Source organism: Carcharodon carcharias, chromosome 18, assembly GCF_017639515.1.
Source record: "Carcharodon carcharias isolate sCarCar2 chromosome 18, sCarCar2.pri, whole genome shotgun sequence".
Classification (NCBI taxonomy): Eukaryota; Metazoa; Chordata; class Chondrichthyes; order Lamniformes; family Lamnidae; genus Carcharodon; species Carcharodon carcharias.
The window spans coordinates 105936950-105953247 of record NC_054484.1 but is presented as its reverse complement, the minus strand read 5'-3'; the positions used below and the strand labels follow the sequence as shown (position 1 = coordinate 105953247).

General features: G+C 39.8%; 1 protein-coding gene across 2 annotated transcripts in view; it reads left to right on the top strand.

Annotated features, from left to right (window-relative positions):
* The window catches only part of mospd2 (motile sperm domain containing 2), a 94985-nt gene extending 79245 nt beyond the window's left edge, over positions 1-15740 (top strand). Inside the window, exons 14-15 of one of the 2 annotated variants that reach the window (XM_041211037.1) lie at positions 1039-1144; positions 13468-15740. In XM_041211037.1, the coding sequence (XP_041066971.1) occupies positions 1039-1144; positions 13468-13620 (259 nt within the window). In that variant the 3' untranslated portion in view covers positions 13621-15740. Of the gene's footprint in view, positions 1-1038; positions 1149-13467 lie in introns of both variants that reach the window. The other variant, XM_041211038.1, reaches the window with a different exon arrangement.
* The last annotated feature ends 558 nt before the right edge of the window (positions 15741-16298 follow it).

Here is a 16298-nt window from a genome sequence, read left to right as displayed (position 1 = left end):
AACAGCTAATACGATTGTCTTTATGTAAATTTCCACAAATTATCCACTACTTGATTTTCTTCCAGTCACCCTAAATTCAGTTAGTGCTATTTAAAGGTTATAGGGAATGAATTTAGCATCCCGATTAAATCATATTCCAGCTGTACTTCATTTCCTTTACTGCAGACATTTAAAGAGAAAATAAGGATATATGGATGGAACAGGAAATTGCATTAGAATAAAGATGTCTGTTGTACATGATGTTTCCTCATGAGGGAATCCTGAGATTTTTGAACCAAAATGAACAGTTAAGATTGCAACAGCAGTAGACCGAACATCCAACTGATCAAATATCAAAACATTAGCCTGCTCTAAACATGCAATATGTATTCATGGCATAAATAATTTGAACCATGTCCCTGAGCTGCAAAAGCAGATAAAATAATGAATATTTCAAAGTAGAACTGAAAGCTTTTAAGGGAATGGGAATAAGCCATGTTTGAATCCTAACAATTTACCGTTGACATCTCCCAGTGCCATTTGAGTTGTTAGATCACTCTTAATTTGCTGGTTTGCTCTGTGACCACACCTTAATACACCCTTGTTCTCCTTCTCTACCTCCCTATGTGTGTGCAGACACTCAGCTACAGCTACTGCTTTTGGACTTCAACTGAATTCCATAAATTAAGATGTATAATTTCTACCAAGCAACCATATAGCACATTCTGCTTTTGTAATCCTGAAATTTTGGAAACCGGAGTTGAGGGAAAGGGAATATTGTAAACTTGTAATGCAAAAGGTTGGCACTACTAGAATTTTGCAATTTTAGCCTTTCTGTGCTTTTTTAAAAAAAAAAGTATAAATTATCTTATTCCAAAAATGAAAGAAGCAATATTATCATTGCACCCTTGTTTTACTTAAATTGTAGCGTACTGTTGAATATCAGTTTGTAATAGCACATTTCTTCAAACAGTAACCTGAAGCGCATATGAACTTAATTCTGGAAGGTTGCCATTTTGGATATTAACACTAACCAAATAATTATTTTGTACTTTACAGATTAAGATGCCATGTTGTAGAAAGTTATAAGGCTATTAATGCTGCCAAGGAGAATTCCTTTAAAGGATTTGCCATTAGTTCCAGCCAAGAAGATTTGCATTCGAAGGTAGGTAAGCAATCAGTTTGGGCTAATCCCTTACATAAAATAATGTTGGATTAATATTTCATTCTGCATACATGAAATTAATCAAGCAGATTTTCACATTTTCTACCACTATCTTTGTTTGCTTTTTGCTTAAAAACTGCCTTTTGAAGCTCATGTAACTGTGAAGATTCAGTTTCTGTGGATTTAAGATATTCTCACTTGCCTTTCTGTGCACATCCTCACTCTTATTCTGCCTTCATTGGAGCAGGAGTAGGCCGAATGCCCTTCCCGCTTGTTCCACTATTCAGTTAGATCATGGCTAATCTTAACTCAATTTACCTGCCACGATTCTGTAAATCTTTGACAAAAATCTATCTCAATTTAAAATTTTCAATTGACCTAGCCTCAACAGCTTTTTGAGGGAACGTTTTCCTGATTATCACAACCGTTTGGGTGAAAGAGTGTTTCCTGACATCGCCCTGAACAGTCTAGCTCAAATTTTAAAGTTTTGCCCCCTTGTTCTGGACTCCCCCACAAGAGGAAATGGTTTCTTACCATCTACCCAATCAAATCCTTTACTTCGTCGGGCGGGCTCGGTTGGCAGGGGATAGGGGGTCACGGTCAAGGCCGGATCGCGATTTCACGCTGGCGGGCCAATTAAGGCCCACCCAGCGTGAAACACACGCTGCTGTGCTCAGTGCTGCCTGTGTGGTAGGGAGAGGAGGGCGAGCAGGGAACATCACGCATACGTGCAAGTGCGTGCATGAAGAGCTCCCTGAGGCACAGAGCTGCCTCGGAGATGAAGATATTAAAAATAAAGCATTTTAAAATGTTAAAAAAACATGTCCCCTCGTGTGACTCTGTCATATGAGCAAGGACATGTTAGAAATTAGTATATAATTTTTTTAATGACGGATGGAAACCTCATCCCGCCAGAGGATGAGGTTTCGCAAAAAATGCAAAGGCTGCTTGACCTTTTTCACCTGCCCACCAACTGTAAGGTTGGACGGGCGGCAAGAAATTTAATTCAATTAGATTGTTAATGGTCTGAAGAGGCCTTTTAATTGGCGCGCACGCTTCCAATTCTTGCCTGCACCCGCCGACCGAAATATTGTGCGAGCGCATGATGACCTCAGGATGCATGCCCAATGTCATCATGCGTCATTTTCCACTTGCTCGAGTCGGGCGTGTGCCCGCCCAAAAAGCTAAAAAATTCTGGCCATTGTCACCTTAAACACCTCCAATTAGATCAGCTCTTAATCTTCTATATTCAAGGGAGTACAAGTCTACTCTAGGCAACCCATCTTCATAATTAACTCTTTTAGCCCTGGTATCATTCTGATGAATCTGTTATACTCCACCAAAGCCAATATGTCCTTTGAGGCCGGATGTCAAGAACTCAATGCAGTACCCCAGATGGGGTCTAATTTTATTCACTTACAATGTCCATTTAGATAACAGTGACTAGATGAGTCAAATTCTGTTTTACCTGCTTGGACTTTTACCAGGTTTGGGGGAATCATCTATCACAGAAAGCAAGACCTTGTCCACAGATATTTTTGACTTCACTTTGTTATGTAAACACGACTAGAACCCCTTTGCTACAGCTGCCTCTTAACATGCTTTCAGTCTCCTTTTGTTGCCAATAAAAATGAATTCTATTGAATTCTATGTAAGACTTGCTCCCGTATTTTGGGGGAAACCATTCTAGTGTAGCTCTTGCATTTCTGGAGAAGGTACTTACAAAAGCCTATTGTCTGAGTGAACGCTGTCGCCTTCAATCTCAAATTTATGGTCTGTACTTTTTTTTTTAAATAGTTTTGTTTAATTGAGCTCCAACTGCACCATTATAATCGTGCTTCATTCTCCCTGCATCTCCACTCTGTTGAAAAAAAATATGCAATTTAATTTCCATTTTCTCGGAACATGGAACTCCTCATCTATCTCCGGTCTTCTTTTCCTTCTACAATCTTAAAGTTTGTATTACTCCGGTGATTAAGTGTCTATAGTTAAATTGTTGACTTTTAGAATGCACATGCAACATAGCATTTAAGTTAAAAGCAGATGATGTTGGAAGGACTCAGCAGATATTTGAAGTACACAGGCAAGTTCCATTTTAGGTGTAATCCTTTATCACATGTGTCCAGGAGAATTATGCCTGAAACATAACTTACCTGTTCTCTCCACAGATGCTGGATGTTTCTAGCATTTTCTGTTGTTCAGATTTTTAGCATCTATATTTCTTTTCTGCTTTCCATTTATGACAGCACACAGTTAAGTTTACGCAAGGGCACTGGCCAAGCACTGTCATGTTTTATATTCTTTGAGTTTGATTCATGGTGCAAGATTAGGTCAATGTAATCCATGATTTTTGCAGAATTACTTCATAGTTTGGAATCCTATCTCTAATATCCCAGGCTCCTTTTTTGGGGGGGATCGGGAGAAAGCATACATGCAGCTTGTAGCTAAAGACTCTGGTTGTCTCTATTCCGCCTCCTCATCCTCCTATAAAAGCATAGAACTTGCAATATGCCCAAACATATATATCAAGTGCTGTAATTGTGAACTGATAACAAAATGTTGAAAGTCCACAGGATTTGAATCAACAACTGAAGAGTTTTTAGTGTAGACCCTTCCTCACCTCATGATGAATGAAACATATTGACTCAATTCTACTTTTCAAGAGAATTATAGTGCAATTAATATTGCAGAACTAATTCTTGTGAAATCACAGGGCAATTACCACGGCTTGAGGTTTAATTGTCATTTTAAATGTTGTTATCTCGGACAGCATTGGTGCTCTTAATTAATTGGTTACAATTAATAATTTCGAGAAAAATGCTATGAATATACACCACTGGGCCTATAAATATGAAACAGTTGGAAAATGGAAAAATAAAAGGTGCATGTACATAACTTAATAGATTTTTTTTACTGGCTGCTAGGTAACCTCTTAATGTTTTTGATCTCTGGAGAACAACCATCATGTTAACATTTACACTACAGTGTTGCTCTGCTGATAGCAGTTATGTTAAGGAGCTGCTACTGTAGAAAATCTGAAGATCAACATCTGGGACCCTGTCAGGGAAAGCTAGTGCCAGCTGTGTACTGGTGTGAGACAAGATTTGAAATGACAGATCTTCAGCCCTGCAATACAGAATAAAATTCTAACCTTATTTCCTACCACTAGATCCTTACACAGTTTACATGATTAGGGTGATGAGTACTTCATAATGAAATTGGCTGCATTGTTACACCAGGGGCAGAATTTTTCCCTCGGTGCGCAGGGGCATTTGGGAAGCCGACCGCCACCCGTGACTGGCACCACACCGTGATTTCACGCTGGTGGGCTGATTTAAGGCTGGCCCAGCGTGGAATGCAAGCAACAACCGTACTCCGCCCCGCCTGTGCAGACCCAGGGTGAACGTCGCACATGCACGGGAGAGAGCGCTTCAATCTCCCTGAGGCATGGAGCTGCCTCAGAGATGAAGTGCTGTTTTAAAAAAAAACTAATGAAGAAAATTAAAATGTCATATGTCAGAAAACATATCCCCTCGTGTAACTGTCACGAGCAGGGACGTGTTTTTAATTCAAGTGTAAAATTTTTAAAAAAATTTTTTTAATTTACTGCCGCCCGTGGATGAGGTTTCCTAAAAAGCGCAAAGGCCGCTTGGCATTTTCGCCTGCCCGACAACCGTAAGGTTGGATGGGCAGCAAAAATTTGAATTTAATGACTTTTTACCGGCCTTAATAGGCCTTTTAATTGTTGACGAGCGCGCTGCTGATTCCGGAGCATGCCTGCCTGCCGAACAAAGTATCGCAGGGCCACGCGATGATGTCGGGCCGCCCACCCAACGTCATTGCGCGTCGTTTTACATTGGGCCGGGCCGAGCATACGCCCCATGTGCCGAGCTAAAAATTCTGGCCCAGGAAACATAAGGATGTGCATTAGCAGTCAAGAGCAGCATTGGTGACTTGCATGCAATACAGACAGTATGGCCTGGGTAGGATTTAGTGATGACAAAATAAGTTGAAGGAAAGCAGTAGGTTCTCTGCTGAAATGCGATTTTAAATATTTCACTTAAAGATTACCTTACATGCCCTCCATGTCATCCCAAAGTGTTTTACAGCTAATTAATTACTTTTGAATTTTAATCACCTGTTGCAGACAGACGAAGTAACTAATTTGTTTACAATGAAGTCCCCCAACCAGTAAATATGAAGACTTCCCTGCCAATGTGTTTCCAGTGTAGTTAGTAACCTAAAATTACACCGAATATAAGGCAAAAAACAGGCCATTCAGCTCAACTAACGTGTACTGGTGTTTATACTCATCACCAGTCTCCTCCCATTCCTTCTGCTTCATCTCAATCTTTCAGCATATCTTCCTTTTCCTTTTTCTCTTGCACTTGTCACTTTCCTTTTGAAAGTGGCAGAGCAATTTTCCTCGAGCACTTCCTGTGGTAGCGGATTCCCAGTTGTAATCACTGAGCAAGTACTTCTCCTTATTTCCCTATCGGATTATTGGTAACTAAATGGAAATATTCTTTCCTGTCCAGCCCATTTATAATTTTGATGACCGAACAGGTCACCTCTTAAGTCCTTTTTTCCTATAGGAAAAAGCCCCAGCTTGTTCAACCTATCCCCAAAGCTGTAATCTCCCAGTTCTGGTACCATTTTTGTTTTTATTTTCCCCCTCTATCCTTTTTATAGTTGAGGGATGAATGTTGATTTTAACTTGCACAGAATATTTCACTCACTGCCACCACTGCACATCGGGAATTGTAGAGCTGGAGAGGGAACCCCACTGAAGAATGTAAAATAGGCAGGAGAGTGGGACCAGGCCAACAGCTGTCACTTGACTCGTTCCAGTGTAAACTACAGTACTATCCAATACATTAACTGGCATATAATGCAGTTCCCTAAGCAGTGAAAAGAATTTCTAATATGTGCTTCCGTATGATAGTGTTTAGGTGGTGGCAGGCACCTGAGGCTGTGCTGTGATGGAATGTGGGTTATTTTCCCTTGCAATGAGCTTCTAATCTTGCAGAATGGAAGTAAAATTATATTTATTAGAGGAAGAAATAAAAAGTTCAAGGTGTGTTGATCAGTTGATGCTTATTAGTAGCTGCCTGTTCAGTCATGCCATGAGAAGATTTTTTTTGCCTTCTCAACCATGTTCGCCTAGAGAGCAACTTAGAATTAATAGAATTGTGTCTTTGTGGATCCATTCTCCTGGTAGTAATTTTAATGATCTAATCACCATAGATTCCATCTGTCCACTGTACTGTTCTTTTCATTATGGTATGAATTAGCATTTCATAAAGTTGCTTACAAAATACGTGACTAAAGTGGAAGTTTTGCAATAAATGAGGAAGAAGTAAAACCTTTAAGTTGGCTGAACATTGTAGAGCAAAGGGAAGGGATTATAGTTTACTCCAGTAGAAATAATCTGTTTGATTAACTTTAAGACTTATCTGTTCACTATTTTACAGTCATTGAAATATTAAAAGTAGAATAAGTTTGTAAATCTTAACCAAAATAAGATGCTTAGAGAAAAGGCATGAAACTCCAATCAACTGAAATTTAACTGGATAAGTTACAAATTTACTTTGAGAAGTATTAGCTAATTCTTGGTATTAAATAGAACAAAAACGTTTTTTGAAGCGAAATTTGATCAGTGAATCAGGAAATAGGATTTATGCATAATAGTTGATTGAACATTGAAAGTGTCACAGTATGAGTATACCAGTATTTTTTTTTTAAATTAATTTATGGAATGTGGAACATCACTGGATATGCCAGCATTTATTACCCATCCCTAATTTCCCTTGAGAAGGTGGTGGTGAGCTGCATTCTTGAACCATTGCAGCCCCTCTGGTGTAGGTACACCCACAGTGCTGTAAGGCAGGGAGCTCCAGGGTCCCAGAGACAGTGAAGGAATGAGGATATATTTCCAAGTCAGGATTGAGAGTGGCTTGGAGGGGAACTTCCAGGTGCTGGTGTTCCCATGTTTCTGCTGTCTTTGACCTTCTAGATGGTAGTGGTTGTGGGTTGGAAGGTGCTGCCTAAGGAACCTTGGTGCATTTCTGCAATGCATCTTGTTCGTTGGGGGTGGAGGGAGTGAATGTTTAATGCCATTCAAATGGGTTGTTTTGTCAAACTTCTTGAGTGTTGTGGGAGCTGCACTCACTCAGGCAAGTGAAGAGTATTCCATCACGCTCCTGACTTATTCCTTGTAGATTGTGGACAGGCTTTGGGGAGTCAGGTGGTAAGTTACTCACTGCAGGATTCCTAGCCCCTGATCTGCACTTGCAGCCACAGTATTTATGGCTAGTCCAGTTCAGTTTCTGGTCAGTGGTAAGCCCCCAGGATGTTGATAGATGGTAATGCCATTGAATGTCAAGGGGCGATGATTAAATTCTCTTTTGTTGGAGGTGGTCATTGCCTGCCACTTGTGTGGCGTGATTATTATTTCCACTTGTCAAGCCCAAGTCTGGATATTGTCCAGGTCTTGCTGCATTTAGACATGGACTACTTAAGTATCTGAGGAGTCACAAGTGGTGCTGAACATTGTGCAATCATCAGCGAACATCCCCAATCCTGACCTTATGATGGAAGGTCATTGATGAAGCAGCTGAAGATGGTTGGGCCCAGAACACAACTCTGAGGAACTCCTGTTGTGATGTCTTGGAATTGAGATGACTGACCTCCAGCAACCACAGCCATCTTCCTTTGTGCTAGGTATGACTCCAACCAGCGAAGAGTTTTTAACCCTGATTCCCATTGACTCCAGTTTTGTTAGGGCTCCTTGATGCCACACTTTGTCAAATGCGGCTTTGATGTCAAGGGCAGTCACACTCACCTCACCTCTATTGTTCAACTTTTTTTGTCCATGTTTGAACCAAGGCTGTAATGAGGTCAGAAGCTGAGTGACCCTGGCGAAACATAACTGAGCATCAGTGAGCAGATTATTGCTAGGCAAGTGCTGCTAGATGGCACTGTTGATCGCCCCTTCCATTATTTTACTGATGATAGAGAGTAGACTGATTCGCCGGTAATTGGCCAGTTTGGATATGTCCTGTTTTTTGTGTACAGAACATACCTGGGCAACTTTCCACATTGCCGAGTAGATGCCAGTGTTGTAGCTGAACTGGAACAACTTGGCTAGGGATGTGGCAAGTTCTGGAGCACAAGTCTTCAACACTATTGATGGAACATTGTCAGGGCCCATAGCCTTTGCAGCATTCAGTGCCTTCAGCCGTTTCTTGATATCACGTGGAGTGATTCGAATGAGTTGAAGACTGGCATCTGTGATGCTAGGGACCTCTGGAGGAGGCAGAGATGGATCATCCACTCGGCACTTCTGGCTGAGGATTGTAGCAAATGCTTCAGCCTTTTGCACTGATGTGCTGGGCTCCTCCATCATTGAGGATGGGGATATTTGTGGAGCCGCTGCCTCCAGTGAATTGTTTAATTGTCCAGCACCATTCATGACTGGATGTGGCAGGACTGCAGAGCTTAGACCTGATCCAATAGTTGTGGGATCGCTTAGCTCTGAAACAATGGATTGTTTCAATTGTATACTGTTTGTAAATACGAATATATGAACAAGGAGCAGGAGAAGGCCATTCAGCCCTTCAACCCTGCTCCACCATTTACTAAGATTATGGCTACTCTGATTGTAACCTGAAATCTGTATCCCACCTACTGGTGATAACCTGTCACTCCCTTGCTCATCAAGAATCTGCCTTAAAAATATTCAAAGACTCTGCTTCCACCACCTTTTCAGGAAGAGAGTTCCAAAGACTCATGACCCTCTTGAGTGAAAAACTTTGCCTCATCTCTGTTTTAAATGAGCGACCGCTTACTTTTAAACAGTGACCCTTAGTTCTAGATTTTTCCACACGAGGAATCACCCTCTCCACATCCACCCAGTTAAGAACCCTCAGGATCTTATGTTTCAATCAATTCGCCTCTCACTCTTCTAAACTCCAACGGATACAAGCCTAGTCTGTCCAACCTTTCCTCGTGAGACAAATCTTTGAAAGATACTTGAGACTGCCACCAATTTACTTTTGTTAAATTTTAATGAAAGTTTGAGAGGGTGTAACTTTACTAGCTATACAGCAAAAATGTACGACTCTGACAAGTAACAAATACTGGTCCAAATCAGGTAGGATGGTCGGCATGCGGAAACTGTCCTTTATCTCTTCACTACTTCTCTTGGTGCTCAGGTCTCCTGGACTTCTGGGTTTGACTGGAATCTTCCTTAAGAGTCCTTTTCTACCACCTACTGTATGCTCTGATTTTTTCCGGATGGATTATTGACAAAGTTTTTTGGTCCTGTAAAGATTTTATTTAATTTCAAAATACCCTATCAAAAGTTGAGGTTTTTGTCTAAACTTTGGGTTGAAAGTTCCACCTTTGTCATTTACCTGCCATTAGCTTCTTGAGCCTTTGCAAGTACCATTTGCCCATGCTTAATCATTCTTATCTCATCTCCTAATTGTTTTCAAGCTGTTCGTCCCATACTAGCTCCATCCCTCAAGTAACATTCCATCTCTGTACCAAACTAACTCTCAAAGGTTTATTCATTGCACTATCAGTTATTTATGTCCAAGGCTATTCATAAGACCTGCTAACAATCTATTCACCATGATCATTCAGTGCTGCTGTTCTTGTTCTTTCAGGCTGTTGAACCACACTATCATGCACCATAATCATTCCCGCACATAATGAATATATGTACTTCAGCCTGCATCTTAGTTAAGCAAGTTTAAATGCGAAGTCTAACACAGCTTTGTACAGGTAGAACACCTCAAATCCGGCCCCCCAAAAACCGGACATATTTTCACTGTACCCCAAGTGGCTTAGCGAACTTTGATCTCACCTGACCCAGCTTGGAAAAGCCTGGGGAGTTGCTAAATCAGACATTTCCCACCCTCAGAGTGGCTTAGCAAATTTGGACTCTAAAGGTGTCAAGGGGTATGGGGAGAGAGAGCGGGAGTATGGCGTTGAGATAGAGGATCAGCCATGATCACATTGAATGGCAGAGCAGGCACAAAGGACCCAATAACCTACTCCTACCCCTCCTGTCTATGTTCCTAAGAATATTGACCCTCTCCCCCCCCCCCAACATAATGCAGAGAGATCTCTCTATTGCGTCCCCTGTTCACTAAAATAAGGGGTTCTGTTTTTCTCTAAAAACCGGCGCGTTTTGAAATCCAGCATGGACTCGACCCCAAGGTTGCTCAATTTGAGGCACTCTACCTGTATTCCTGTTATCTCAACAATGGCCCTTTGTTCAAACTAACTAATCTTATTAAAGAATAATGATCTCTCTAGCCTGGTTTTCATGGAAATGAGACCTTAAACAATTCCCGGTTAAAAAAGATGAACTTGCAACACTAACCCATTCTTTTACTATAGAAACCCTATTTCTAATTTCTAACAGTAGATCCAAAGTATACACCCAAAGAAATCGAACTGAGCCTAAGTCAAGCCACTAGATCACATGCAGATCCAGTTATTTTCACTATCATTGCAGAAAGTTTAGAGGCTGAGATAATAGTGCAAAGATCATTTAGGGTTTTAAGTCATTGCTTAACTTTTGCTTGTAAAATAGTTCAATTTTCTTTTTACGATTTCAGTAAAGTGCAACAGCAGGGATGTGATTTTGCTTTTAATGGTGAATGCATTGCCAAAATTGGCCTTATCCCCTCTGGTTCTTGACAATGCTGGGTACTGGGAATGTGTGGGCATCTCCTATGCCACAAGTAACTATGAAGAAAATGGTGTAATTCCCTCATTTGAATGTCATATATATGGTTGGCAGAAAGGGGACAGAAATTGATTCAGATCCTACCCAGAATACGTTTCATATCTTGGATAATGGAATTTCAGGGCTCATGTCTTGTGACTATAAAACGGGAAAAAAAAAGCTTCAATTTTGTCACAATAGCTCTACTCGCATAATTCAGTCAACTTCCAATCAATTTCACTGTTTTCCCAATAATAGCACGATGCATGTTCTTTTCTAATAGCTGTATGTGCAGAATTTAATCAAAAGATTTTTAGGCAACAACTACTTGCATTTATTTGGCACCTTCAACATAGTAAAATTCCCAAGATGTTTCACAGGAGAGTTATCAAACAAAATTTGGCAGAGAAAAATGAGGAAGGAGTTTCAGAGCTTAGGGCCTGGGCAGCAAAGCACCGGTGGAGTGATTAAAATCTGGGATGAGCAAGAGGTCAGAATTGGAGGAGCTGTGATTTCTTGGAGGATTGTATGGCTGGAGGAGTTCAGAGATTGGGATGGGCGAGACCATGGAGAGATTTGAACGAGGGTGAACGAGGTTTTATGGTCTAGTTGTTATTGAACCAGTGGAGATTAGCAAGCATAGGGTTGATGGGTGAAAAGGAGTTGATACAAGTTAAGATGAAGGCAGCAGAGATTTTTGGATGATCTCAAGTTTACAGAAGGTGCAAGCTGCAACTCTGTACGTGACAAATCAGAGGCAGTGGATAGGTCGTGAGGTAGAATTAGATGTCAACATACATGTGAAAAGTGACATGCTTTTGCATGATATTGCTGATAGACAACATCATGCAGCTAAAATAAAAATAAGGATCTAAGGATGGATCCTTGGGAGATTCTGAGGTAATGCTGTGGGAGCAGGAAGAGCCATTGCAGATCATTCTTTAGCTGCGAATTGATGGCTAGAAATGGTAAGTGTAGTCCCACCCAGCTAGATGACACGAGGCGTTGGAGGAGAATGTTGTGGTCAATTGTGCCAAAGACTGGAGATGGGTTGCAAAAGATGGAGAGGGATAGTTTACCCAGGCCTCAGTCAATAGAATGCAATTGGTGACTTTAAGTACTGTTTCATTGCTTGGCAGCTCTGCACCTGATTGAAAGTATTGAGACATGCAATTGTGGGGAGAAATGATCATGGATTTGGAAGATGACAACAGAATCAGAATTTTTAAAAGCAATGTATGATTTGCATGGCCAGAGGGGCAAGGGTGGGTTTTTTGAGGGGGGTGGAAGATGGTGATCGGATGTGGCCTGTGCCTGTTAATGCCACATTCGCTATCTCCAATGGTATGGTGCTCATGAGTGTTTGTTTACAGTATTTTTATAATACATTCTTCAAAAAATGTCTTTCATTCAACTGAACTTAAATTCACTGGCCTGGTAGTTCCTGTGATTTTCACTTTTTAAAGTGAGCTACTCTCCCTTTCCTCAAGCACTATAGGATAGATTAAATCTGGTTCTGCAGTCTTAAACCCATTAAACTTGATGAACACCATCAGATGTGTTATACTACTTTTACTTATACTAATCCTGTTCACCATAAATGTTGCATTGTTTTCAGAAGCTAAGACAGACAAAATAATTTTTTTATAACTCGGCTATTTCCTCATCTTAAACCAAAGAAGCACCCGTATCTTTTTTTTCTCCCCACCTGCTGCCAGTGCAGCCTAGATTTTCTGCACAGTAGAAACATAAAAGGGGAAAAAAGATTTCAAGTCTTAAATACAATATAGTGATCACAAGTTATCCCATGTATATGTATATACTGTTGCTCGAGATCCATCTCTGACCAAGCCTTCAGAATTACTTCAGAACTACATTAAGTTCCTCTACTGGCACAGCATATTTTCTTTGTGCCTTTTTTTGACATGCCTTGAGATTATTCTTTACAGTTACACAGTGAACTGTTTTACAGGGAGCAAGAGAGACTCCTCTTGAAAATGAGGGATTTTGTTTGCCTTTCTTTTAGTATTGCCTTCAAGCACTCCCACAGCCAACTGCGGGGTAAACGTCTTTCTACTCAAACAATGTATTTTAGCCTCTACCTTAGGAAGGCACCAACTATCTCCGCTCTAGCTTTTATATGTACTTTTCCAACACGACTGAATTAGGTAGCCAATAATTGCCAAAATAGGGCTGGTCAGTGCAGTATCCTCAAGGCTTTAGAAGCTTAGTTTAGGCCCGGCAAACTAGTTTCATGTTTTTCATGAGCCACACATTCCTCGTGTAGAATAGCCTATTCTATAGGCTACAATGCAATGTAGTGTATTATAATTGTCTTGTTAAAATGTTCGGACTTTGCTAGTGGAAACAGTATGTTACTAGTATTTTTTTCACCTCAGCCCAATAGTTCTGTAGTTGGTTGATTATATTTAAAGGTTAGCTACCTTTTTGTAACTCCATATACTGATGAATGACTTCAATGTGTGACTTCATTAGTGATGTTTGCGTTTAAATCATAGTAATCCAAACTATGATAAATCATTAATGTTTTGCCTTTAATATTGCATTTTTGTTTTACCAGATAACCAAATTATTGGCATCCAATAGACGACTCGAGGAGCAGGTCAACCGTTGTGTCTGGTTCCAGCAACTATTAACTGCCTTGGTTACGTTGTTAGTGGCCATCATCAGTCTGTCCCTGTACCTGCACTCCCCAGACAAAGACACGCAGTAACCGAACAAGCTTCTCGATCCACACAAGACCTTTGTAAACCAAAGTCTCTGATTTTTTAAAAAAATCTTGTTTTCAAGTTGCCAATAATTCACATGTTGGAGGTGACAAGCTGACCAATTTTTGTTCATTATAACTGCCGTTTTTTAAAAACAATTTGATAATGTTTGTATATAAGAAACTAATTTTCATCTTGGAAAAAACCTGCCTAACGATGACCATCTTAATGAATCATGAATAATTGTGCAATTTGAAGCCAATCTGTAATATATCTTGGTGCTACTAATTGAAATGACTCAAAATGGTTAATGCACTGTTCACCCTGGAAATATTTGGGTAGAGTTCTGAAGCCCTTTCCATAAACAAACGTCCATGTCAAAATGCACTTTGATATCTGTAAATGCTTGCTACATGTTATGGAGCCAAATCTTTTTTTTCTGGTAGTTCCTCAATGTGCTAGATGATGGGTTGTAAGAAAATATTGGACCATCCAGTGATTTTGGCCTCTCAGGAGAACAGTGGTCGTTCATTACCCTTTTAAATGCAGTGGCGACAACTATTGAATGTACCTTTTACAATCAAAAAAAATGTCATTTACTAAACAATTGGTATTGACTGTTTGCCAGCCTGATGAGTTTAGTCAATGTGAATGCAATTATTAAAAAGAAATGAAGGTTCCCAAGTTTACTTTAAGATTGTTTCGGATAAACCATGTACTGGCTGCATTTATCTTATACAATAGTATACCAACATTAGATTTTAGATTGGTTTAAAACAGAAATGCTGGATAACTTAAAACTGTTGTGAATGATCACGTTTTCTCATGCTTTCCTTTTTGGAAAGTAATTTTCCTAAGTTTGCTTCATGTTCTAAGTTAAATGCTGTGTACCGAATTCAAGATTCTGTGCCAAGGAACCCAAGTACATAAATGCAACACTTCTCTTAGATATGTTATTTTCTTCTGGAATAAGCACGCAGGAAGAACCAAGTGTGCCCAAACTGATGCCAGCAAGCTGTAGCAATGTTGCCCTAGAAGCCCAAGGTAACTCGATCTCACTTGCACTTGATGTTTGCTTTTTCATTGAATTTTTTGTAGATCTGGAGTTTGGAAAAAGTCACCAGTGCTGTTGCCTTATTGAATTAAAATGTTGATATCTGTTCACATCAAAAACAAGAGATGTAGGCAAATTTCATGAAAACTGAGTTTAAACATTTGGTGACTCCTGAATCTCTGTGCTCACAAAGACTTTATGCTGACACTGTGGAGAAATGAAGCACCCCATGGTCCAGAGGAAACTTAATTCCGTTAATCACATCTCTCCTGCAGTCTGGTTGCATAGGGATTACCTGCCACCTTTTGAGAATTTTGTGCCATGGACAACCCCAAACTTAATGAAAAAGTTGAGAGTGACAATTGATTCCTTTAATAGAATATGTTATCATTACAAAACTGAAGGTAAGATTGTCACTAGGACTTCATTTGAAATCAATTTAATGCCAGGTGCTGTAAACTGATATTTGTCTGTTCGCAAACCTATACTGCAAACATTGAACCGTGTGTATCTACCTACTTTATAAATGCAAAACTGCTAATGCTTCATTGATACACTGATCAGATAACATATCAGAAAATAGTGCATTTTTAAAAAAGTTTCAAGCAGCGATGCATTGGAGATAAGTTAACCAGTATATAAAATGTGAAGTTAATCACTTCATTAAGTGAGCAAGAGCCTTACTGAATTGTAGTGATAGCAGTTTGGCAGTATTCATTTTGTTTTTTTTTCCCAGATCTTTTTGTTTTAAAACAAATATAATTGTGTAGCACTGGAGCTGAAAATAATCTGTTGTGATTAATCAGCTAGTTATTTGGGTTCATAGCTCACTACCAACAAATATAAAAAATCAGATCACTTATAAAGCTGTACTATATTTAAAACTTTTTCAATAGAACTATGTAACTCATAGTACATTAGTGTACGGATTACCAATACGAAAAGCTGGCAATTTAGATTAAAATGCACTTTATGGTATGAAATTGCTGATCATATTGCCTTTGACACTCCAAATGGACTGTTTGTTAGTGTTTTATATTGTTTGGAAATAAACATTCTGCAATCACATTACATTAAGTAGACTTACTTGTTGTTTAAAAGTTTAATTTTTTACAGAAATACATTTGAGTCTAAATATGGAAATCGAAAGTAGTTGGACAAATTGCACAGGTATAATATATGAATTACCCCAAGTGTTCAACACTAGAGGCTAGTTCTTGAACTTCCCTTTCATTATACCTAAGACGTGATCTTGCAATACAAGAACAAATGTCAGATGAATTAAGAACATCGTGGATGTCTCTTTCTCTCCACCTCCCCCACCCATTGCCACTCCAGAACTAACCATGCCGCTAGCGAAGCTGTTCCAGTACAGCTACAACCCTAGCATCTACCCAGCAATGGAAATTTGCTCCTATGTCTACAAATAGCGGGATAAAACCAAACTGGCCAATTATCACCTGGCATTCATGAGCAAAATACTTGAAGATTTTGTCAGCAGTGATATCAAGTGGGAGTTACTCAGTAATAAACTTATAACCTTCTCATTAATGGTCATAGTGGAACCCAAACTGAGCATTCAGCTCCAGACCTCATTACAGCCTTGGTCCAAAATGGACAAAAGAGCTG